At 53.8% G+C, this 23,363-nt stretch overlaps 1 protein-coding gene across 2 annotated transcripts in view; it reads left to right on the forward strand.

The window, feature by feature from the left end:
* The window catches only part of DLG5 (discs, large homolog 5 (Drosophila)), a 102,924-nt gene that overhangs the window by 58,386 nt on the left and 21,175 nt on the right, over positions 1-23,363 (forward strand). Inside the window, exons 6-17 of one of the 2 annotated variants that reach the window (XM_012723781.1) lie at positions 4,187-4,446; positions 5,431-5,743; positions 10,364-10,548; positions 12,277-12,402; positions 14,726-14,858; positions 15,283-15,410; positions 16,025-16,200; positions 16,536-16,639; positions 19,168-19,260; positions 20,596-21,615; positions 22,425-22,548; positions 23,020-23,164. In XM_012723781.1, coding sequence (XP_012579235.1) covers positions 4,187-4,446; positions 5,431-5,743; positions 10,364-10,548; positions 12,277-12,402; positions 14,726-14,858; positions 15,283-15,410; positions 16,025-16,200; positions 16,536-16,639; positions 19,168-19,260; positions 20,596-21,615; positions 22,425-22,548; positions 23,020-23,164 — 2,807 coding nt within the window. The remainder of the gene's footprint in view (positions 1-4,186; positions 4,447-5,430; positions 5,744-10,363; positions 10,549-12,276; positions 12,403-14,725; positions 14,859-15,282; positions 15,411-16,024; positions 16,201-16,535; positions 16,640-19,167; positions 19,261-20,595; positions 21,616-22,424; positions 22,549-23,019; positions 23,165-23,363) is intronic. The other variant, XM_012723782.1, reaches the window with a different exon arrangement.

Raw genomic sequence — 23,363 nt, forward strand, 5'->3', positions numbered from 1 at the left:
GCACCTGCCTGCTGTGTGTGCATGTGTGTTCCCGTGCCTGCATGGCACGACTCGGAACATAATCTTTTCATGGTGAAAGGGTGCATTCTGCACTCACAGCTAGGACAGGCTGCACTTTCCTGGAGCTGTGTGGGGTATGTTTCCTCTGAATTTCTTCAAAGGCTACTAATTCCCTGGCATGAATAGGACTGAGTCCTGCATGTGAAGCAAAGTTGGGGGGTTCTGGGGCTGACTGTGAGCCTCTCTGGATGTCTGGTCACTGTGCTCTGGGCAAGGGATAAGTCTGCTTGACCCCAGGCTGGAATGAGAATGGTGGTTAAAAGTAGAGGAAGGTGGATTTCAGCAAGGAAATCCCAGCAGTGCCTTGGAGCAAGCAGTGCCTCAGTTTTCCCCACGGACTGGGTAGTGTTGTGGTCAAAAGAGTACCTGGTGTTAGCCTGCTGCCCCAGGGCCCTCTGCATCCAGATGCTGCCACCAGCTGCTAGTCAGAGCTGGAGTGAGCCTCTGGAAGCATCCCTGGGCCTGCTTTGGGGTTCTCCCTCACTGGCCCTGTCTTGCTGGGGACTTGTGACCCATCCTGACTGTCACATTTACTTTGCCCATAATTGTCCCTTTACTGTCAGGCAGTACCCATCTCAAGTCCTCACAGCTAGGGTGTTTTGGCTGAAGAGAGGCCAAGTCATGGAATACAGATCAGTTCTGCTGGGCCAGCGGCCAGAAGGAGGTATGTCCTTTCAAGACCACCTTTAAAATTGGCTTCTTAAGGAAGCTTGGAAGGCTGGCAATCATGGAGGTGCCTTGGCTGGTTTACCACGGGGGCCACCTTGTGGGAGACTGAGGAGTGGCAGCAGTGCCTTTTTTCTGCAGCAAACCAGACTCCTTTGGAGCCAGTGGTGTTCTCATCTGGCTTAGGTGTGTATAGAGAGTAAACATTCAAAGCGATTTTTATACTTAAAAAAAAAAAAGATTTATTTACTTAAGCATACAGAACTGGGGTACAGGCCAGAGGTGCAGGGGCAGTGAGAGGATTCACCAGAGACAGAGTGGGGAGCAGAACAGGCAGATCTGTTGATGAGGGGATGATGAGGGGAGCAGTGGGCGTGTCGGGAGAGGTCTGCTGCACCATGTGGGTCACCCCCAGGCCCAGGGATCGAACTTGCGCCGAAGCTGCTGCAGCCAGCTTGCAGTGCTGTGTCCTAACTCACTATGCACCAGGGAGGGCCTCAAAGTGATTTTTAACTGGAATTTTTGAAGTACTGCCCACAAATCAGGGCAGTGCACTCTTGAAGCTGGCCTTTTTCCAGATGTGAGTGGAAGGCCTCAATTGACCCAGAAGCCAGGAGCGCTCTGGACTGACCTTGTACTCCTGAGCAAGCCCTTCCTTGCTGTGGGATGCCCTTGGGACCCCCAGCAGTGGGGAGTTGCATCAGGGGCTACCCCTGTGTTTTCACCCTCATAGACGCAAGTGTCCTTAGTTTTTGTCCTGCACTTAACACCCAGTTCTGATTTGTCCAGTGGTTTATAGAAAACAGAGCATATTTGTGATTTTAAGATAGAATGGAAAAAATTTTCAAACAAAACCTAACACATAAAGGAAATGATGGATAGATTTTACCAAATTAAAATATGAAAGATTAGTATAACAAGCCCCTACAAGAAAACGTCAGTGTCACATATAGGAGAAGATCTTTGCAGTAAACGTAAGTGAGAAAATATTGGTACTTGGAATTTAAAACTAAGTCCTACAGAAAGAAAAAAAGACACCTGCATCTGTTACAGCCAGTCCGAGATCAAGAGTGCTTCTGCACATCTCTCTGCTCCATGTGCCTCCTCCAGGTCTCCTTCTGGCTCCCCATCTTTCTTTTCTCCTTCCTCAGTCTCCTCTCTAGCTATCTCTCCTTGCTGTCCAGCTCTGCCATCCCTTGGATGTGACAAGAAGCCTGGAAGGCCCTTTGCAGAGGGCCACACTGTTACACATGGTCCATGATAGATACTTAAATTTTTCTTTTACTGTTTTTTTTCTGTATACTTGGAAGCTATTCCATTGTTATGTTTTTGAAAAACCTTAAATGTTAGGTTGGGGCTCAGTCAGTGATTTTTTTCTTTTTTGGCTGTTTCTCCAGGGAGGTCCTGACCAACAATGAAACACTTTCATGAAACAGTGATGGTTTTAACAACCAGAGCAATCTATGTACAGTTTTCTAAAAGGAGTTTTGTATTCTGCTGTCCTTGTAAGATTAACATTGAAGGAAAGAGTTTTGCTATAAAAATAAGGAAACTGGCCCTCCCTGGTGGCATAACGGGTTAAAGCGCAGCACTATGAAGCTATCACAGCCACTGCAGCATAAGTTCGATCCCCGCCTGCCCTGGAGGTGACCCACATGGTGCGGCAGACCTCTCCTGACCCGTCCGCTGCTGCCCAGCAGTGTACCTCCTCAATCTGCTCTGTCTCTGGTGAATCCTCTCACCCCCCCACCTCTGGCCTGTACCCCAGTTCTGTGTGCATAAATAAATCTTTGAAAAAAGTGAAAATAAGGAAACAAAGGGAAAAGTAGAAACACCCCAGAATGTGTTGCTTTCTGAGATTCCCCTCTTTTCTAGAGTCTGTAGTTAGAGGTCTTAGAGGAATTAACTCCTTGCTTAATTTTCACATCAGTATATCTTTTGTGTTTTGGGTTAATATTTACTCTCTCCAGAGGGAATATTCATTCCCACGTTCTAGTTCTCTAGGCTGCAAAGATCTGATAACTCGTTCTTTGCTGCATGAGCCTGGTGATTCCTGGACTGTTTGGGTTGGAACAGTTAAGCCAGCTTTTCTGGTTTAGCCCTATCTTTTGAGGAATAAGGAAATTGAAACCCAGAGATGCTAGAGTGGAGTCACTTGCATCTCCTGAGGTGCTTAGCTGAAGGTGACAGGTCCTTGACAACTTAACTCGTCCAGTTTTTATTCTTGGGGACAGCACACCCCTGGTGCTGAAGGTGACCGTTAGTACCCGCAATTCTGAGTAGCAAGCGTTCTCTAAAGTACAGTCTGCCGGAGAAGGACTGCCTGCCTCTCCATCGGCCTGTGCACCAACCACTCCTCCTTGTTCTCTGGGCTCCAGCCACTCTGATCTGACCCTCTCTGTGTCTGGTGGTTCCTGCCTCAGGGCTTTTGCCCTAGCTGCCCCCTTCAGGGCTGCCCCAGGCTGCTCGTCTTCATTCCTGTCAAGCCCAGGCTGATGCCTATCTCACAACCTTATTCTCTGCTGCTCAAAAATCTCTCTCCAGTCCATTATCCTGTTTTATTTTATTTTCCTTGATGGCCTGTGCTAGACTTGTTGTTTATTTGATCTGTCTTATTGGTCTGCCTGCCTGTCTGTTCATCTGTGTGTTTGTATCCTGCCATCTGGATAAAATGCCCGCAACCCCCAGTCCTTACATGTCCATTCAGAATCACTGGTATCTAGACTAGTACAGACCTACTAGGTACTTGTTTTGTGGGTCCTCGACACATCCCCAGGTTTGACGACTTACTCATGGGACTTAGCACGTAATCATACTCCGGACTAAAATGGCCCACAGTGGAAAGACACCAAATCAGCTGAGAGAACGGGGTGGGGGTCCACAGAAAACCAGGTATAAATTTCCAAGAACATTTCTGCTGGGAAGTCACACAGGAGAGGCTTGGTTTCCCAGCTTTGAATTGTGACAACATGTGTGGACCATCATCTGCCCTCAGGTCCTCTGTGGCCTGTTTTTATAGGGCCACCCTCTGCCTAAGGCGGAAAAATTCCAGGTTCTCAGAAGAAAGCAAGTTGTCCACCTTAAGCTACACTGTTCTGTCCAGCCCCTGGGAGCCCTTGTCATCACTTGGGGCAAGTTTTAGATCAGTGTTCATCATTTTATCCCTGTTTACCATTCATGGTCCCAGATGGCAGCCCAGGGTCAGCTTGCATGCAGGCTTTTCCAAGGACAGACCTCTCTGGCCTGCTACAGTAATTGCTCTGTGCATGCCTTGCAAATGAACCAGTCCAAATGAATGGGCCCAGTGTGACTGCAGGGCCTGTGGAACTCGACTGAGATTGCTAAAGGCCAGAGGGTGTGGCCTCCCACCCTCCTGAGCAGTCCTGCTCCCCCACGGACAGCTGCAGGGTGTGTCAGTCCTCCTTCCCACCCTCACTCAGCGCCACTCTCTGGTTCTCAGGTGCTGAAGCACAACGGTTCCTCAGAGATTCTTAATAAGCTGTACGACACGGCCCTGGACAAGCTGGAGGTGGTTAAGAAGGACTACGATGCTCTGCGGAAAAGGTACAGTGAGAAGGTCGCCATCCACAATTCAGACCTGAGCCGCCTGGAGCAGCTGGAGGAAGAGAACCAGCGCCTGCTGAAGCAGACGGAGATGCTGACCCAGCAGAGGGACACGGCCATCCAGCTGCAGCACCAGTGCGCTGTCTCCCTGAGGAGGTAGGGCCAGGTGTGCCAGGCCGGTGGGGAGGGAGCATAGCCCTCTAGTGCTCTGGGAGAAGCTCCCGAGGACACAGGCTCCTTGGGGGGCAGGGGAGGGTCTGTGCCCATCACCTTCCTGTCAACTGGAAAGCTCATTGTCTTAAGCATTGTTTCTCCCAAGATGTCATTTTCTATTAAGACATGATCTGTGGTGGTATGAGTTTCATAAGGTTTCAGAGTTCCTATGGAACTCCAGCTCGCCAGAGTGTTCCCCCAGTTTCACAGCAAATGTCTTCTCTGGATGTACACAGATTTGGGATAGAAACCTGGATGTAAACAGGGCGTGTTGCCACAGGACTTACCGGGGCCTTTGTGATGGGACTGTGTGCTAGACACCCCAAGAGAGGGACACAGGATGTGGCGGCATTTCCCTGCAAGTGAGTGGAGAGCCCCCGTTGTGGACTGGGGTCTGTGCGGGGTTGTTTCAGGGCCACTCTATAAGCCGGCTGTAGAGCCCCAGGCTGTTGTGCGCGGGGCCAGCGTGGATGGTGCCGCCTGGCCCGGCAGGACTGACTGTGCCCTGCAGCTGGGCACAGTCCCTGGGACTTCAGGCCAGTTGCTTGCGTCTTTCTTGTACACACCCCTTGTCGTCTGCGTCGTTAAGTGAGGGAGTTGGTGAGGCTAGCTGATTGTTAAGGCTAGGATTTACCTCTCACATTCTAGAATAGTTCTGTTTATGTATTTTTAAAAGAGTGCGCTTGGCTGTGGAAGAAACACTGTTGTTCCTGATGGAGCACAGGGCATGAAGTCCTCAGTTCAACCTCTGGTATTTGCAAAAGGCTGAGAAAAATTCCAGGTCCAGGGGCACTGGGCGCTGCGTGACTTTTCTCTCTTGGGGGTGTGGAGAATGACCTAACTCGAAACTTCATGCTTGACTGTCCGGCACACAGAGCTGACCAGGCAGGTCCCCACCCCCCACGTCCTGCTGCTTTTCTCCCCTAGGGTTGAGGCAATCCACCATGAGCTGAACAAGGCTACGGCCCAGAACAAGGACCTGCAGTGGGAGATGGAGCTGCTGCAGTCGGAGCTGGCGGAGCTGAGGAGCTTGCAGGAGAAAACCACCAAAGAGTCGGAGAAGTACAAGGAGGAGCGGGACGCTGTGTACCGGGAGTACAAGCTCATCATGAGCGAGCGCGACCAGGTCATCTCTGAGCTGGACAAACTGCAGACCGAGGTGGAGCTGGCCGAGTCGAAGCTCAAGAGCAGCACTTCCGAGAAGAAGGCAGCCAGCGAGGAGATGGAAGCGCTGAGACAGGTAGGGGCTGTGCCGCCCGACTCTGCAGCCTCTGGGAAAGCGGGGGCCGAGGTAGGATGGGCTGGAGCTCCCAGAGCCTGGGCAGGCCTCAAGGCTGCCCGGTTACAGGGTGCAGCCCGGGTCACTGCGGAGCTCACGCCCAGTGTTCAGCTCCCCCTGGGTCACAGTGTCTTCAAGAAGAGGTCTGGGCATGGTCCTGGGCATCAGAGATTACGGTGTGGGCATAAGATGACATCACATTCAGACCGAGGGCTAAGTGATCGTAGACCTGATTGTAGACCTGTTTTAAGCGGAAAGTCAGCGGATAGTTCAAGGCTTTGCTCATGAAGAAGGAAGAAGAGCCCAAGGTCAAATTCCCAGAAGTGTATAGATCTGTCCCTCTGGCCTTGTGAATTTGGAAGAACATCCCGAGGGACTCCTTTCCCCAAGCTGCTTGCTTTTGAGAGTTTGCTCTTTATTCATTCATTTATTTATTTTTAAAGATTTATTTATTTATGCATACAGAACTGGGGTGCAGGCCAGAGGTGCAGGAACAGTGAAAGGATTCACCAGAGACAGATTGGGGAGCAGAACAGGCAGATTGACCAAGTACACCTCGGAGGGAGCAGCAGGCGAGACAGGGGAGGTCTGCCACACCATGTGGGTCAGCTCCCTGGCTGGGGGTCGAACTCATGCTACAGTGGCTGAGATAGCATCACAGTTCTTGACTTTAACCCATTGAGCCACCAGGGAGAGCCTGAGAGTTTGCTCTCTAAAGGGGCAATCTGAGCTCCTGCTGAGATGTTACAGCGAGTGGAACCCAAGGCCTTTCTAAAGCCTTGCTCCCTGGAGGTCGTGCTGCTCTGGTCAGGGGGCTGGGGTTCAGCAGCGTGGGCATGGGGCCACTCTGGAGCTTGGCTCTGGAGTCATCAGCGTGGGTTCTGTTGTCCTTCCTGCCCGGCCAGCTCAGGTTCATCACAGATTCTCCCCTCCAAGTTGAGATTTTCCTTCCTATCCCATCGGTCAGTGTTGAGCCCCGTGTAGAGCAGCCAAAGTTGATGAGGGCAGATTTTTTTCCACTGAAATAATTCTCTACTCATACCTTCTTATCCTTGTCCCTTTTGGAGGGCAGATCAGAATGTAGGCTTTAAGTCGGGCACTCGGGGATGGCAAGCCCTGGACTGCTGATGCCCTGGGGTGGCCAGGCCCATGAGGCCCTCTGTGGGCACCGGGGTCCCCTTACGCTCTAGCTGTGTAGGGGCTATGGGAATGCGGGGGACGTGGCCTGGCTCCTGGAGAGTAGACCTCCTCAGTCATGGGGACCATCCTTTCTGAGTGAGCCTGCTTCCCATCTACGAAATGGAAATAATATCTGTCTCACAGGGAGGGTGTGCCAATCAAATATTTAATATTGAAAACACACTTAGAGTCGTGCCTGCCCCACACGGGGCAGGCATTGCTTGAATCTTTGTTATTCAGGTGATGATTATGCCCATCTAAGGTTACTAATCGGCAGGATTAGTGTGAACCCTAGGAAATTGCTTTCATATGCAGACAAGGGCCAGATAGTGGCAGTTTTATACAAAAGGGGTGAGACCTCTCTAGAGCATCAAAGAGAAAGATATTGTGAAAAGTATTTACTTGATGACATTTTTATAAGACTATGATGAAGGAATTTTTAACTAGCAAAGATAATGCTTTAGAACCTGGTAACTGTTTAGAAAAATCATCAGCTCATTTTCACAGCCCGGCATCTGAGATCTTAAAGGCTGGGGACAACAAAATAAGAGGAAGAGGGAGATTTTGAAAATGACTGTCCTGTGAGTAAACCATAGTCAGGTGACTCAGTGATGGGGGGGGGGTGCGGGGGGTGCCCTCAGAGGTCGTGGGATAACTGAGGTCGACTGACTGCAGGACCGTAGACAGACAGCACAGAGGTGCGTGAAGAGCCCTGCGGCCCTGGGGCCTGTCACCTGGCCGGCAGCAGTCATGCGTGCCCTGCTGCCTGGCCTCCGCAGGGGGCATTGGCCGGGTGTCAAGTCTGCCTCTCAGCTGAGGCAGGAATCTTTTCTAGGCACTGTTCCAGGCAGCAGGCAGGAGAGGGGAACCCCTGCTCCTACCCCAGCAGCTTCTGGAGCAGGACCCCTCGATCTGCCACTGCAGACAAGACCCCTCGATCCTCCTCCTCGATCTGCCACTGCAGACAAGACCGTGTGTGGCCGTCCTGGTCCTGAGGTGGCCTGGGAGTGCCTGACCTGACCCTCCCAGGGTCTCCTCGTGGAGGCCTCAGCTGAGGTGACCTCCAGCCAGCCTCGCTTCCTGACTTCACTCTCATTCTGCTTCCTCCGGGGACGGGTTTTTCTTTCCGACAAAATCGCCTGCGCTTGTCCCTCCTCTTCGGACCCCCTTCCTTCTGTCTGCATTCTCCCCTTTGCACCCCCTTCTCCAGAGTGGGTTCTGGCCAGGAGAGGACATCTGGCAGCATCGAGAGGAGGTCGAGGGTCCTGTCAGGGGCTTTGTCTCCTGGATTCTGGGTCAGCTCTGCCCTTTCTCTGGCTTCCACCTTCCAGAGTGGGCACTGACCACTGGCATATGACAGTCCGAGGGAAGGAGCCACCCCCTGGCCAGTAGTGCCCAGCTGTGGGGAACGGCTGCCTCTCACAGGTGTTCTCCCAGGGCCCTTCTTGCTTCTTAAGACAGGCTGCGCTCAGGGAGCTCCAGGCCGCCAAGGGCAGGCTTGGTCCCCGGGGCTGGCTTCCTATCTCTAGGTGTGGGCGCACCTCCAACTTGCAGTCTTGTTTGAGGAGCTAAGTGTGGTGGCCAGAGAGGCACAGCGTGGGAGGGGAGGGGGCTTGTTGGAGGGACATGATCAGGCAGAGGGGCAGTAGGGCCTGCCAGAACTGAGAGGTGAGCTACTGCCTAGTTGACCAGGGGCACAGCCCCTCCCTGGGATTCCTGGGGGGCCCCCCTGGGGGTGAATTGCAGTCCTTGTGCTTGGAGCCTAGACCAGTTGAATGTCGCTTGAGAGCCAACCATCTCTTGCTGGCTCATGGCCTGCGGTCACCCTGCTGGGAGGAAAGAGTCCTTGAGGGGAGCTTGTGCCAGCAGGTGTCTGATGTTGAGGAGCACACCGTAGGTGGGGAGCGGGGTCTGGAGAGCTGGATTCAGGGTGCGGCTGCTCACTAAGTGTGAACTGGGGCACCCACTCCCTGCACCCTCAGGTTCCTCATGAGGGGGTCAAGGGAGCAGGCAAAGGGCCCGCTCAGCTACCTAGCACTCTTGAAAGGTCACACCTTTTAAAATACCGCGTTCCTCCTCTCCCCCTCGGTAAAGCTAAGTGAAGCAAGCACTTCTTGTGTTTGTCATAAGGAGGCAGTCTTTGGGGGTGAGTGCATTTTGGAGACCAGCAATGACAGGGCCCAGTGCAAAGCAACAGGAGATGGGGGAGAGGGTGGGAGCGTCCCAGTTCCCCCATTCTGGGTATTTGTAGAGGTGATTTCCTAGGGTAGAATGGAAAGACCTGCAGTGAAGCTCTGTATTCACATGCTTAAAATATGACCTATGTTAATGTATTACAAAACACTGAGTAAAAGCTAGACCTCAAATGTGCAGTTGTTAAACCTATTATTTACAGTAAATTCTTGACAGATTAGATGCTCTTAAAAAAGCTTTTAATTTTTTTTTAAGATTTGTGCATACAGAATTGGGGTACAGGCTAGAGGTGCAGGGCTGGTGAGCGGATTCACCAGAAACAGAGTGGGGAGCAGAACAGGCAGCTCGACGAAGTACACAGCTGAGGGGAGCAGTGGGCGGGTCAGGAGGGGTCTTCCGCGCCATGTGGTTCACCTCCGGGGCAGGCGGAGATCGAACTCTTGCAGAAGTGGCTTTAGCCTCTCAGTGCTGTGAAAAAGCTTTTAATTATTTAAAAAAAAAAAAAATTACCAAGACAGAGCCTCTCTGGTGGTGCAGGGTTAAATGTCAGTGTTGGTAAGCTATCACCAGTCCCTGCAGCATGAGTTTGATCCACAGGGCGCAGCAGACCTCTCCTCTCTCACCTTCGGCGTCCTTCAGCAGTGGATTTCAGTACATCTGCCTGTTCTGCTCCCCACTCTGTCTCTGGTGAATCCTCTCTCCACCCTGGCCTGCACCCCAATTCTGGCCTGCACCCCAATTCTGTATGAATAAATAAATAAAAAGAGAGCAGTGTGCCGCGAGTGTGAGATCCAGTATTGCAGATGCAGAGGGCAGGGTGGCATAAGGTCCAGTGCTGACCCTTCGCTGCCTTGGGTGTATCGCTGCTTTTCCTCATGCTTATTGTAAGTTATCAGCCAAGTCCGTGGCAGGGCGGAACGTGGACAGAACACGCCAGGGAGGCATTCCACCCGGCCACTGAGATCCCGGGGGCTAGAGCTTGGGCCCAGGCTCTGTTGGAGGGGGCTGGGGGGCCCTACCCAAGCACACCGGAAGTCTGGTGTGACTGCGGGCCTGTAGTCACTTTGGTGCAGGAGCTGCGTGGGTGGGCTGGGTCCGGCTGGGTTCCCAGTGTTTCCCAGCTCACCGGCATCCCCTGCACTAGTCAGAGGGACGTCTAGGCTGGGACTCCTGTTACCTTCTACTCTACTTGTCCCTTACCCCCGCCAGATCAAAGACACGGTGACAATGGATGCTGGGAGAGCCAACAAGGAGGCTGAAATGCTTCGAAAGCAGTGCAAGACTCTGTGCCAGGAGCTGAAGGAAGCCCTCCAGGAGGCGGACGTGGCCAAGTGCCGGCGGGACTGGGCGTTCCAGGAACGGGATAAAATCGTAGCGGAACGGGACAGCATCCGGTACGCAGTGCCCGGGCCCAGCGCTGTCTGTCGCGGGCACCCCACCATGCACTGGGTCTGTGGAGGCTCAGAATCACTTGCCACGTGCCCACATAAGGTGGGGGTGAGCTTTATAGCCTCGCCTCATCACCTTAGAATTCTCCAGGAGGTCTCCGCTTCCTGTTTCAGGTCATCTGGGCTTGTAAGTCTGTTACGTGAGTCCACGGTGAAGTGGCATTTTCTTTTGTGACCTCCCATAAAACAGCCATCGCAGAAATGCATTGCTTCTGCCAGATTCTTTGGCGCCTGCTCTGTGTCGGCATCTCAGACCCCTCGAGCAAGGAGGCTCTAGGAAAGAAACAGCCTCTGAGGCTCATAGGCATGTGTGGTACCTGGGAGGCAGCTTCATCCTACGGGCCAGGCGGGGAAGAAGATTCATGGTCATTGAGCCCAAGGACATTGTCAGATCTGTGTGGCGGCCGTGCAGGGCACCCGGGGAGACAGGTGGGGTGGTCTCCCTTGAAGGTACAACACTTGAGCTAGGTCTTAAAGCACTCGTGGGATTTGGCAGAGGGAGACGGCCCACAGGCACTGCGGTCCCAGGGAGCATCGTGAGCGCAGGTGGGGGTGTGCCGAGGGCGGGGCACTTGGGCATCACGGAGGGGTCAAGACTTCTGAGGGCAGGTGGACAGCAACAGGGAAGCTGGAGGGAGAGACCTGATCCTTGGGTGGGGAAGAGCCAGGAGAGGCCGCGATGATGGCTAGTAAGACTTAGTCACTGAACATTTCTGAACTGTCCCCCGCCCATCACCTCCCCCCCTCCCCACCACCCCAGCCCTTTGGAGGAGGGACTGGTCTCCACAGAGCTGGTTGGGAGACGGGAGATGAGGGACAGCCCGCCTTGGCGTGGGGAGACTGCTGATGGCCTGCAGCTAGGGGTCAGTGCAGGGGAAGGGAGGCCTTTCGTTGGATGAACTTGGCCAGGAGGCCCTGGTGGAGGGGAGTCTCTGTGGGTGCTCTCTTGACCCTCTGTGCGTGTTTCTCCGTAGCGTGGACCTGAGCTGGACTCTGGTCTGGGTGTGGGGGAGGCTTTGGGATCATGGGGAGGTGGAGACAGCCCGTGGTGTCCTCCAGTAGCATCACACAGCTCTGGAGAGGGCACAGCACAGCGCTGTGCTGCCAGCTCAGCCGGCCCACCTCTCTTCTCAGGGCTGAGCTGGGCCGGGGGTCCCAGATGCCACGTGCCCTTAGCGGAGCTGTGAAGCTGCTGCTTGATGCTCACGCAGAGCCCTGGGCTGCAGGGATGTGTGAGGCATGATTACTGCCCGCGTGTGGGTGCGATGGGATTCAGTCCAGCTGCGGGTAGGGTGTAGCTCCAGAAGGCTCGCACACGTGTGGAGGTCGGCATGGCGGACGCAGTGACTGTACTGGAGAGGCAACCTGTCACCCAGCCAGCTGGCTGTTGGGAGTTTACGTAGGAGTGCGTGGGTCGACAGGTTGGGGGGTAACCCCACACGCGGAATCTGGTGCTCACTTCCCCGTCCCCACGGAGGGGTCCGCTTCCTTCCGTGGGTCCTCGTGATTCTCTCTGTCTGGAGATGAGGTTGGCCTGGATGGTCTTACCACAGATTCTCAAGTATTCCTGGGTGTCCGGGTGCGTGGCAGATACCTGGGGCGTTTGGTATGGGGAGGCGGTAGGTCCTCCGTCCTCCTCCACCGCTCACGAAGACTTACCCTTGCCTCCACCAGGACGCTGTGTGACAACCTGAGGCGTGAGCGCGACCGGGCTGTGAGCGAGCTGGCCGAGGCCCTGCGCAGCCTGGACGACACTCGGAAACAGAAGAACGACGTCGGCCGGGAGCTCAAGGAGCTCAAGTATGCTGGGTGGGCACGCCTGGGAGTGCCCCCCCCCCTCTGTCCTGTGAGAAGCGGTCCCATGTGCGGGCCTGGCCATGGCGCCTGCATTCTGCATTCCTCTGTCAATGCCGAATGGGCTCAGAGGCCTCCCTTTGAGTTCCTTAGAAATTTTAAGCCAGACCAGACGCTCTCAGCGGCCCTTTAGCGAACACGTGGAGGCGAGCAGACCCGTGTGCAAAAGCGCTCAAGCAGGAAGGACCCTGTTGCCAGTGGTCCATTCCGGGGCAGGCAGCATGTATTGTCCATCCATTCGGTCGCTCATTCCCTCCCTTTCTCCTGCATCCATCCGTTCCTTCTTTCACCAACAGGGATTTAGCAAGGCCTTGTTCTGCCAGGGCCTCTGTGAGAGGACTGGGGACGCCCCTGGACAGGCAGACCCAGACAATACACAGGAGACCCTCGAGGGTAGCTCCCCCAGAGAGACAAGCACGCGCACAACCCGAATGATGGCAGATTGTCAGCTGGCACGTTGAAGGTGCTGGCGACCTCCGCTCGGTAGCCTGTTCCGTTGGTGTTGCTTGCAAGAGGAGGTTTGGGGTGTCAGGCAAATTCCCCTTGGTTACAGCGCACCATTTAAGATCTGGCAGCCGTTGGTGGTGGATTGAAAATGCAAAGATCAACGTTTAGGAGGAAATTGGCAATGCCGTCGGCTGTACTCGTGCTCTAGAACCAGCTTAGAGGCAGTCGCTCTCTACCTTCACTGAAACTTCCGAAGCAGGTGGAGGGGTGAGGGGGCAGCAGGAAGGGCACGCTGAGGAGTGTGCAAGCCTTGCACATTTGAGTGACGCACAGAGTGCTTCCCCTTCCTTCCTTCCTGTTCAGAACCTCTCACCTAAGACGTGTGGCTCCCTTTCTGAAAAAACAAATCAAAACAAAACAAAAACCAGTATCTCTGGGGCTTGAACGCTCTAAAGAAAATCTTGGTGGTTCAGAAGCAAAGCGACAGACTCCCTCCAAGGTCCCACCTTGGGTCGGTCTAGCAAGTAGTAGAATCAAAGTAAGGGGAAATCTGGATCGTGGGGGCTTCAGTATGGGGGGGCAACTATAATTATAATATGTAATTAAAATTACATTTTAATTGAGGAGTTGGCTGGAAATTCCAAGAAAGGTCACGTTCCATTGGTTTATTCAGCACGTTTGTGCTTGCACCCACTCACTGCTAACTTCTGTGATGAGTGGGATGCTGGTGAGGGAGCCCCCAGAAGGACCAGGCATGTCCTGTGGGAGAGAGATGACAGTGCAGTGAAGGTAAGGGCAGAGCTTCAGGGTGCGTGGGGCTCGGGCCGTGTCCCGGGCGGGGTTGGGTGGAGCTCTGTCCTGGAGGCCGAGTAGTGCTTTGCAATGGGGTGGACCCGGGAGGTGTCCTCTCGAGCAGGAAGCAAAGGTCAGTCAGTGTATGCCGGGAGCCTAGTGGGCAGCGCCCGGGAGTTATAAATATCTGGGCCCAGGTTTGAGAAGAAGAGTGTGAAGTCACTGGGTGCGTTACAGGGTTTCAGTCTTTCTTCATCCACATAATGGTATCTCGCTGAGAGCTAAAGTGTTTTACTTTAATCAGATTAAATTTTAATTTTTTGCGCGTTTAGTTGATTGTGTTGTATCTAAGAACCCTTAACTTAGCCCTACATCGCAAAGATTTTCTCCATTTGCGTCCTAAAAGTTCAATGATTTTATGCTTTGCTTTTACATCTGTGATACGTTCTGGATTAATTTTTATGTAAGGTATAAAATGATAAGGCCAAGGTTCATTGTTTGATGTGGCTGTCCAGTTGCTCCATCACTGTGGAGACTGTCTTGTTGCAACTTTTGTTCTTGAGGGGCCGATTCTGGGCCAGTTCCCTTGATCTGTGAGTCCATCTTCCTAACAATTCCAGCCAGTCTTGATTACTGTAGCCATAGAATGTCTTTAAAATAGAGTGATTCTTCTACATTAGTCATTTTGAAAACTGTTTCAGCCATTCTCATTCTCTTGCCTTTCCACATAAACTTTAGGATAGTTCTGTGTCTATACAAATCTTGCCGACATGCCTGTCAGAATTGCATTAATCCCCTAGATAAACGTGGGGAAATTTTCTGAGTCCTTTTAAAAAAATCACACACTATAAGGTGCCCACTAGCACTCCCGAGTCCTCGGCCTGACCCTTTGTAGGTACCGGGAGACCGGTACCAAGTATTCAGGGCAAGAAGCCCCAGTCAGCGTCCATGGGTGGGCCAAGCCGTGACTTGGGTGGGACGTCGTCTCCCTCGCAGAGGGCCGTTGCCGTGACGCTCTTTCTGCCCACAGAGAGCAGATGGAATCCCACTTGGAAAAGGAGGCCCGCTTCCGGCAGCTGATGGCCCACAGCTCCCACGACTCGGCCATTGACACGGATTCCATGGAGTGGGAAACGGAGGTGGTCGAGTTTGAACGGGAGACGGTGAGCTGGCGCCGTGGCTTCTCCTCTGCTCCTGTCAACGGGAAGACTGACTGTGGGGAGAGGATGCTCTCTGCAGTGCTCCCACGATCGAGGCTGCCCGTTGGCGGCACAGCTTTTCCTTTCCCTGCTTGCCAGGGCTGAGCTGTGGCAGGTCGGTCCCCTCGGCCCCACCTGGTGGTGGACAGGAGCAGGGTGCCAGGCGGTGATTCAGCTGGTGGGACTGTGTCAGCAGTGGTAGTGGCGGTGGGGGGGCCAGGGGAAGTGGGGCCCGAAGATGGCAGTTTTATGCTGGGGACTCGGTGCCCCGTCGCATGCCATGAAGGGCATTCTCCACCGTGTTGCAGTGAGCGGCCTAAGGTCTGAGAGCCAAATTCTTCTCCGCTCGGCTTTGTCAAATGCGCTGTTGCTGCTGCTGTTTTGACAGGAGGATATTGACTTGAAGGCACTTGGGTTTGATATGGCGGAAGGTGTGAACGAGCCTTGTTTGCCAGGGGACTGCGGCATCTTTGTCACTAAAGTGGACAAGGGAAGCATTGCGGATGGCCGCTTACGGTAAGAGCGGAGGAGACTCGGGATCTGGCAGGAATGTGGGGCCCGGAGAGCCAGGTGGCAGTTAAGAGAATGTCTCCTGGCATCTGAGGGTCCCAGAGACTCTGTCTGCGACCTGCAGGATTGACTGCTGCATCCGCCTCTCAGTCTGGTTTTTTCCTAGTCACCCAGACTCTCTGGGTAGGAGAGACCCAGGAGGTATATGTGAGAACCTAGGACAATCGTTGCGTGCTCATTCTGTAAAGGAATAATGGTAATATAGTAACGAACAGCTTCGTAGAGCTGTTTGCCAGGGTCTGATCTAGCACCTTAGGCAATTAATCCATTAATCTTTGTAATCTTGTGAGGTGTGTGCTGTTACTGCCCCTCTTTGACATTGGAGGACTCTTGAGGCACAGGAGTGAGGTCGCCCACCTGCTAAGGGCTAGACCCAGGATCTGAACCCAGGTGATCTCGGGCCAGCCCCAGCTAGTTCACCTGCTCCCCTCCTAGAGGAGGCCTGTGTGCTTGTGTGCATGCCTGCTGTGCTTTCTGTTGGGCCTCCCTCCCAGCAGTGGCAGGGGCCGGCCTGCTGGTCCCAGGGCCTGCGTGGACACCGAGCTCGTGCCTCTCCTCAGGGTCAATGACTGGCTGCTGAGAATCAACGACGTGGACCTCATCAACAAGGACAAGAAGCAGGCCCTCAGGGCCCTCCTCACCGGGGAGGGGGCCATCAACATGGTCGTGCGGAGGAGGAAGTCACTGGGCGGGAAGGTGGTCACGCCGCTGCACATCAACCTGAGTGGACAGAAAGGTAGCGGCTGCAGAAGTGGGCAGAGTGCCCCTGTGTAGTGCCAGGGAGATGGATGTGTGTTTCAGGCTGCCTCGTCCCCAAGGGTGAGGTGTGGGTACCATTTCTGCGCTGCCTGTGGGTCTTGGCTTGCCTTGGCGTGCGTATTTGATTCACCAGACGTGACCTTGGCCCTGGGTGGCCTGAGCCGGGTGGGTGCTGGGATGGGCAGGCCGAGGCCCACCAGCATCCCCTTCTGTAATTTCACAAGGTGGAGGTGGATGCCCACGGGCCCCACGCCTGGCCCGGGGGCGGGGGGAGGTCACCAGGACCACCTGTGGTCTGCCCTGTGTTCGCAGACAGCGGCATCAGTCTGGAGAATGGAGTATACGCGGCCGCCGTGGTGCCCGGAAGTCCTGCCGCCAAAGAGGGCTCCCTCGCCGTGGGAGACAGGATTGTCGCGGTGAGTCTCCAGGGTGGAGCCGGGGCCCTCTGTCCTGTAGGCAGGTCACTTCTGGGTCTGAACAAGAAGTAATGACAGCAATGCAGTCACCTTACCCTTGGGCATTATTCCTGGTGCACAATTAGGTGTGAATTTTCCCCCTTAGTGGTATGTTTGTACTCACTTTAGAAAATCAGGAAATAGTTTAGGCAGGAAACCGAACTCCCTTGTATGGCTACTGGCTATTGATAACCGTTGTTAATAGTTCTTGTATTTCTCTATAGCCCTTCTTTTACATGTGAAAGTATATTTTGGCTAATTTTTTTTAAGTTGATATTTGTGCATTTTGAAAATTTCTTACAAAAGATTGTGTCCGCTTATTAAAATGGTTTTCATGATCAGAGTTAGAATGTATGCAACACTTAAGCAGTCCTGCTCCCGGAGGTCATCTGCCCGTTTGGGACATGAGCCCCGCCCGACCAGGCCCTGAGTGCTCACACGGCTGTCCCTACTCTGACTCAGCTGGGTTTTGTCTGCTTTTTAAAATACAGTGATGGAATCATCCTGTCTTACCTCTACAGTTTGCCTTCTGTGACGTGCTCTCTCCCCAAATCGACACCTCCCCCCCTTAACTTTACCCACCTGGTCGAGTGGTTTGATTACATAGAATTTAAATCTTGTGTCTGGTGCCGAGCACACAAGTTGCAGTTTCTGCATTTGTGAACCGCCCTGCGGTGACCTTCACCTTTGGGCACAGCTAACCGGGGAAATCTTGCGCTTCCTTCAATCCCTTCGTGATTAAACCCAGCAGCGAAGCTTTGAGGTTGGTTGGCGGTGCAGGGCATGCGCCTTTAACACGTCCATGAAGTTTTGAAAATGAAAGGTGTCATACGCTCTAAAAACTCACAAAGTTCCACTTGCACAGAAGCCATACGTGGTGACGATAACGCTTCCTCTGGTCCCAACCCTGCTCTTCTAGTGTCCATCCTGATGACAGCCTTTGTCCATTACTTATGGTGTTTTCTTCCAGAAATGTTCAAGTGTGTGTAGCTCCCACTTTTTACAACCCAGATAGGATCACAGTGTCCTCAGCTGCTAACCCTGCTCTTTGTCTAACAGCCTGCCCTGTTATGTGGAGGTTCTTCCTTGAGATCTGCCTGTCTTTTCAGTGACCGCATGCTCCTTGGTGCTACAGCACAAGCTGTGAAGTGGAGCCCTGGTGCTCAGGCAGCCGTCTCTGCCTGCATGGGCAGTGCTTGTGGCCACTGGGCTGTCCCTGCAGGGAGGGACATCCCTCTGGGGTGAACGCCTAGCCTGGGGGACTTGGCTGGAACATTTTCATTCCCTGTGATCTGCATTGTGTCCCAAAGAAGTTGCCTTTTCCATCCCTCTTGCAGTGGGTGTGGGAGCGATTTGTGGGGGAGGGGTGAGGGCTGGTGCTAGAATTTAGAAATAACATGGCCATTGTGAAAAATTTCAAGATGTGGAAAAGTTGTAAAGAAATAATCAGTCTGTCTTTCCAAATAATCAGTCTGGTTTACATGCTTTTTTTGACTTTTCATTTTGAAATGATTACAGAGCTCGTTCAGTCACATTAAATTTAAAAGAGCATTAAAAAAATAGAAAAGGCTGAAGATAGTTCAAGGGCCTGTTGGCTCCCCCTACTGGTTACATCTTGTATTTCAAAACCAGGCCGAGGACATGGAGGCACCATGTGTGCGCCTTGGTTCCTAGTCATTCTGTCACGTCACCACCTAAGTCAAGGCACAGACTGTCCCACCACGGCATCGCTCTCCCTCCTGTCACCCGTTATAGTAGCGTTCACAACTGGCGCGTACACACACACACACACACACACACACACACACACACACACACAAAACCCCTGCCAACTCATTTGTTCTCCAGCGCCACAGATTTACCACTTTAAGACTGCTGTGTAAGTAGACGTTGGGCAACGCGTCACCCGACAGGATTGGCTTTCTCACCCAGGTGTGCTGAGAGCCCCGTCCCAGGTCTGGGGCAGTGACACTACGCTCCTTCTTGTGGCTGGGTAGTGAGCAGTCGCGGTGTGGCTGCAGCCCTGTCAAGCCAGCACCTGCTGCCCATGCACCTTTGTGAAATTTGGAACATATCCGAGAGAGATGTGTGCAGAAATTCGGATGTACGGGGTGATGAGAATCTTTGTGAGCAGCGACAGCATCCGCTTTGCACAGGCCTTTCACGCCGTGACCTCGCTCAGTCTCTCGTCCCCCGGAGTAGAAAGGCCCCTCTCCCACTTGTGCGTGGAGTCCTGAGTCATGGCCCAGCATCACGCCACAGGCACCGGCGATGCGGGCCGTTTCCCTGGGGCCCTGGGTGTTCCGGTCCCAGGTTGATTGAAGGCTGTGTGCTGTACCTTTGCCTCAGGAACCACTTAACTGGACTCCTTGGGCCTTTTGGGGAAAAGGCCTTATCGTGCCCACGCTGGCCAAGGGCACTTACAGACCCAGGCCCTCAGTTTAGCGAGGGCTAGCAGTGGGTCTGACAGGCTCTCTGTTCGACCCTAGATTAACGGGATAGCCCTGGACAACAAGTCGCTGAACGAGTGTGAATCTCTGCTGCGAAGTTGCCAGGACTCCCTGACTCTCTCCCTCCTGAAGGTAAGGCCCCCCCCAGTCAGCATCCGCTGTGCCTTCCCTGTGGGCTGCACAGCCTCAGTTTCCTGTACCTGGGCTGCTGGAGTTCTGTGGGGAAATGGTGTTGATTTACAAAGTGCAGGGCATGCACTGGATCCAGTTCAAAAACCAAACCAGGAACCGGCTATCAAAGACATTCTGGGGATAGTTAAGTGTCCATCTATCTGGACTGGACAACGGGCAGATCTTAAGGAAACGGTTCACTTTGTTGGGTGTAATGATGGTTTTGGTGTTATAGGGGGAGAATGGGCTTCTTTGGGAGAAACACATGTTGAAGTTGGTGGGGCTCAGAGTATTTGTTAACTTTTTTTCAAATCTTCTGTAATTAGGGAAATGTAGACAGTTTGGTAAAATACCAATGAGTCTGAATGTCAGGTTTATGGACAGTTGTACTTTTGCGTCAACTTTTATACAAGGCTGAAAGATTTGTGATGGAACAAAAAAATAGGCCCATTTATGCGATGAAGAGATGTTCTGAAAACTTGATTATGTTTAAGCTAATAGACTTTTGAGGCAAGCAATTTTAGGTTTACAGAAAAATCAAACTGGTACAGAGAAGTCTCATACCACCCCCTCTCCTCAATGTTAGCCTCTTCCAAGTGGGGTGCATTTGCTGCAATTGATAGACCATATGGCTCATTACAATGAACTAAAATCCATAGTTTACGTGAGGTCTCACTCCTGGTGAATTCTGTGGCTTTGGGCCCACGACGTAGGACTTGCATCCATTATCGTACAAAGGGTGGTGTCGCAGCCCTGGAAATCTTATGTCACCCGTTGACCCTTCCTTCTCTCGTCCCTGTCTTTGGCAACTCCTGGTCCCTTTACTGTCTCTGTAGTTTCGCAGAACGTTGCCCAGTTGGAATCATGCCGTAATGTAAATGACCTTTTCAGATGGACTTCTTTCATTTCAGCATCTGCCGTGCCTCTTCCCGACGTGGTAGCTCATTTCTTTCTAGTCCTGAATAATGTCGCATTACATGGGTGTGCCACAAGATATATATATGTAATACTGAATTTTTCACTTTTATGTTTAGTCACTAAAATACATATATGCAGGGCATTGTACTGGGAGCGTCAGAAAGTCCTCCAAGTCGGGAGAGCTTTATGGCTCCCTGGGGCTTCCCTGGAGCGGCGGGGCCGCTGGGAAAGCGTCACCCATCAAGGAGGCGGGCGGGTGTGCCTGCACGTGCCCGTGTGTGCACTGAGAGAGTGTGGCCGCTTGCCTGCAGGGTATTTTCGGTGGCAGTCCCGAGCCCTCACCCTCTTGCTTTCTCGCTCCTCTGCAACGCTGCTCAGGTCTTCCCCCAGAGCTCCTCGTGGAGTGGGCAGAACATCTTTGAAAATATCAAGGACTCTGATAAGATGTTGAGTTTCCGAGCCCATGCTCCAGAAGTCCAGTCTCAGAGCAAGCGGCACTTGATGCAACACAATAACTCCACACAGACGGACATCTTCTACGCGGACAGGCCGGAGGACAGGAAAGAGCCAGGCCCCCCAGGGGGCAGCAGCTCGTTCCTGCACAAACCATTCCCGGGGGGGTCCTTCCAGGTCTCCCCACAGGCCTGTCCTAGTGCCTCAGAGCGCAGCCTAAGCTCCTTCCGCTCGGACACCTCGGGCGAGCGTGCCTACGGGCTGGTGGAGGTGCGCAGCCGACGGCCACTGCTGCCCTTTGAGACTGAGGCGGGACCCTGTGGGGCAGCAGAGGCCCCCCTGGAGAAGGCCGAGCCCGAGAGCTCCAACAGCGGAGGGACCTGGCCCAAGGCCGTGCTTAGCTCCACGGCGGGGCCCGAGAAGCTCTCTGTCTATAAGAAGCCAAAGCAGAGAAAGTCTATCTTTGACCCTAATACTTTCAAACGTCCTCAGACACCCCCCAAAATAGACTATCTGCTCCCAGCGCATGGACCTGCTCACTCCCCCCAGCCCTCCAAGAGGGTGGGGCCTCAGACCCCCCCAAAACCTCCCAGGAGGAGCGACTCCATAAAGTTTCAGCACCGGCTGGAGACCAGCTCGGAGTCAGAGGCCACTCTGGTGGGCAGCTCCCCATCCACCAGCCCCCCCAGTGCCCTGCCCCCTGACGTGAGCCCCGAGGAGCCCATGCACGCCTCACCCCCTCGCAAGGCCAGGGTCCGCATTGCTTCCAGCTACTACCCTGAAGGGGATGGGGACTCCTCCTACCTGCCGGCCAAGAAATCCTGTGATGAGGACCTCACCTCCCAGAAGATGGACGAGCTGGGCCAGAAGCGCCGCCGGCCCAAGTCTGCTCCCAGTTTCCGGCCCAAGCTCGCGCCAGTAGTGATTCCGACTCAGTTCCTAGAGGTAGAGCTCAGCCCCCCGGGTGGGCGGTTGGAGGCGGGGAGGAAGGTGGGAGCAGCGAGCGTGCCGTGGAGAGGCCCAGCACTGGGCCCCAAATCCTGCTCAGCACCAGCTCCTTTGCCTTTGCGCTTGACACCCACCCAGACAAAGGTCGACGATGCCAGTGGGAAGCAGCGCCCCCCAGGCGCCTGGGCAGTAATACGGGGTGTGCACATCCTTGGGAGTGTGGCGCCAGGAGGGGGCGGTGTGGTGGGGTGGGGCTCGGGGGACAGCTTTCTTGAGTATGGCAACTAATTTGCTTATGAAGCAAGGTTTTTGAAACCACGAAACAAAACCAGGTGACATGGACCTGCCAGGAGAGGTCAGGGAGGTAAGCCAGCAGGCGTGCGCTTGTTAGCCTGCAGCACAACAGCTGGCTCGTTTTTGAGTGTGCCGTAGCTGTTTCCAGAAGGGAGAGGAGGCTGCGTGCAGAGGACAAGTCCTGTCACTCACCGCAGACCAAGAGCGTACGCAGCCGTGCGAGTGGGGGGAGTGGCTACACGTGTGTGCCTGGTATGCACGCCTTCCACCTTACACGCACACTGTTCGTGTGCTGGAAAGATTCCTTCTCCATGCTTTTCTTCCATAGTGTCTTTGAAGGATGCTCTGCCCTTGTAGGTGTGTAAGGCAACGTGAAAGAGCAGTGACCCCTCCTGACCCGGCTTCGTTTGTCCAAGTGAGAGGAGTTAGTGTACAAGGGACAGAGTCCACGTGTTGAGGTCTGTGCGGCTCCTGTGTCCACCCTCTCAGTGTCTCTCGCCTTCGCTGTGTAGGAGCAGAAGTACGTCCCGGGCAGTGGAGAATTCTCCCTGGAACTCCAGGAGTGGTCCCCGTACTCGCCAGGGCATTCTGGCCGGCACAGCAACCCCCCACTCTACCCCAGCAGGGCATCTGTGGGTAAGTTGGCAGGGTGGGGTTGGGAAGGACGGTTGGGTGGGCTCGGGGCTGCTAGGCCCAGCCGGTGAGGGTCGAGCTGTCATTTCAGGGAGCAGCGCTGGGGTGTGTCCTCACCCCAGAGTCCACACAACCTGCAGTTGCTGCCCTGTCGAGGATGCTGAGGCTTGCATCAGTGACATTTCTTAACTTTTCAGAGCATTTTTTCTCCCAGAGCATCCTGGGAAATAAGACACATTGAAGCCACAGTTTGTATGAATAAATAAATAAATCTTTAAAAAAAAATCAAAAAAGAGAGAGCGTTCTCCCACTTTACAGCTAGAGAAAGGCCAGCAGCACACTGGTGGGTAGAAGTCTAATCATCTGAGTTCTTTTCCCAAAAGAATCCACGGATGCTTCTCTGGGATACTGGAACAGGGCTTGCACAGGCTCCGGGTGCTTTGGGGAAACTGTTCTCACCCAGTCCATTTTTAGGTACCGTTCCCCGGAATATGACCCCCAGCACCACCGTGAGCTCCATTCTGAGGAACCCCATCTACACCGTGCGTAGCCACAGGGTCGGCCCCTGCAACTCTCCACCCATCCCCAGAGAGGGCGGCCCCCAGGGTTTGCACCCCAGGTATGTGAGCCCCCCTCCCGCCCCTCCCTGTGTCCCACCTGGACATGAGGCCCCTGGTTCGTGAAGAGGCTTATGGGTGGAGAAGTTTCCTTGCCTCGCTAGGAGGGCTGGGTGGAGCTGCGCTGTGCTGAGACCTTGATAGACATCTTAGATTCCACACGGCAACCTCTAGCTCGGGACTCTCCTGTTGCTGGCTTAG

Source organism: Condylura cristata, unplaced genomic scaffold (assembly GCF_000260355.1).
Source record: "Condylura cristata isolate star-nosed mole 26May11 unplaced genomic scaffold, ConCri1.0 scaffold00011, whole genome shotgun sequence".
Classification (NCBI taxonomy): Eukaryota; Metazoa; Chordata; class Mammalia; order Eulipotyphla; family Talpidae; genus Condylura; species Condylura cristata.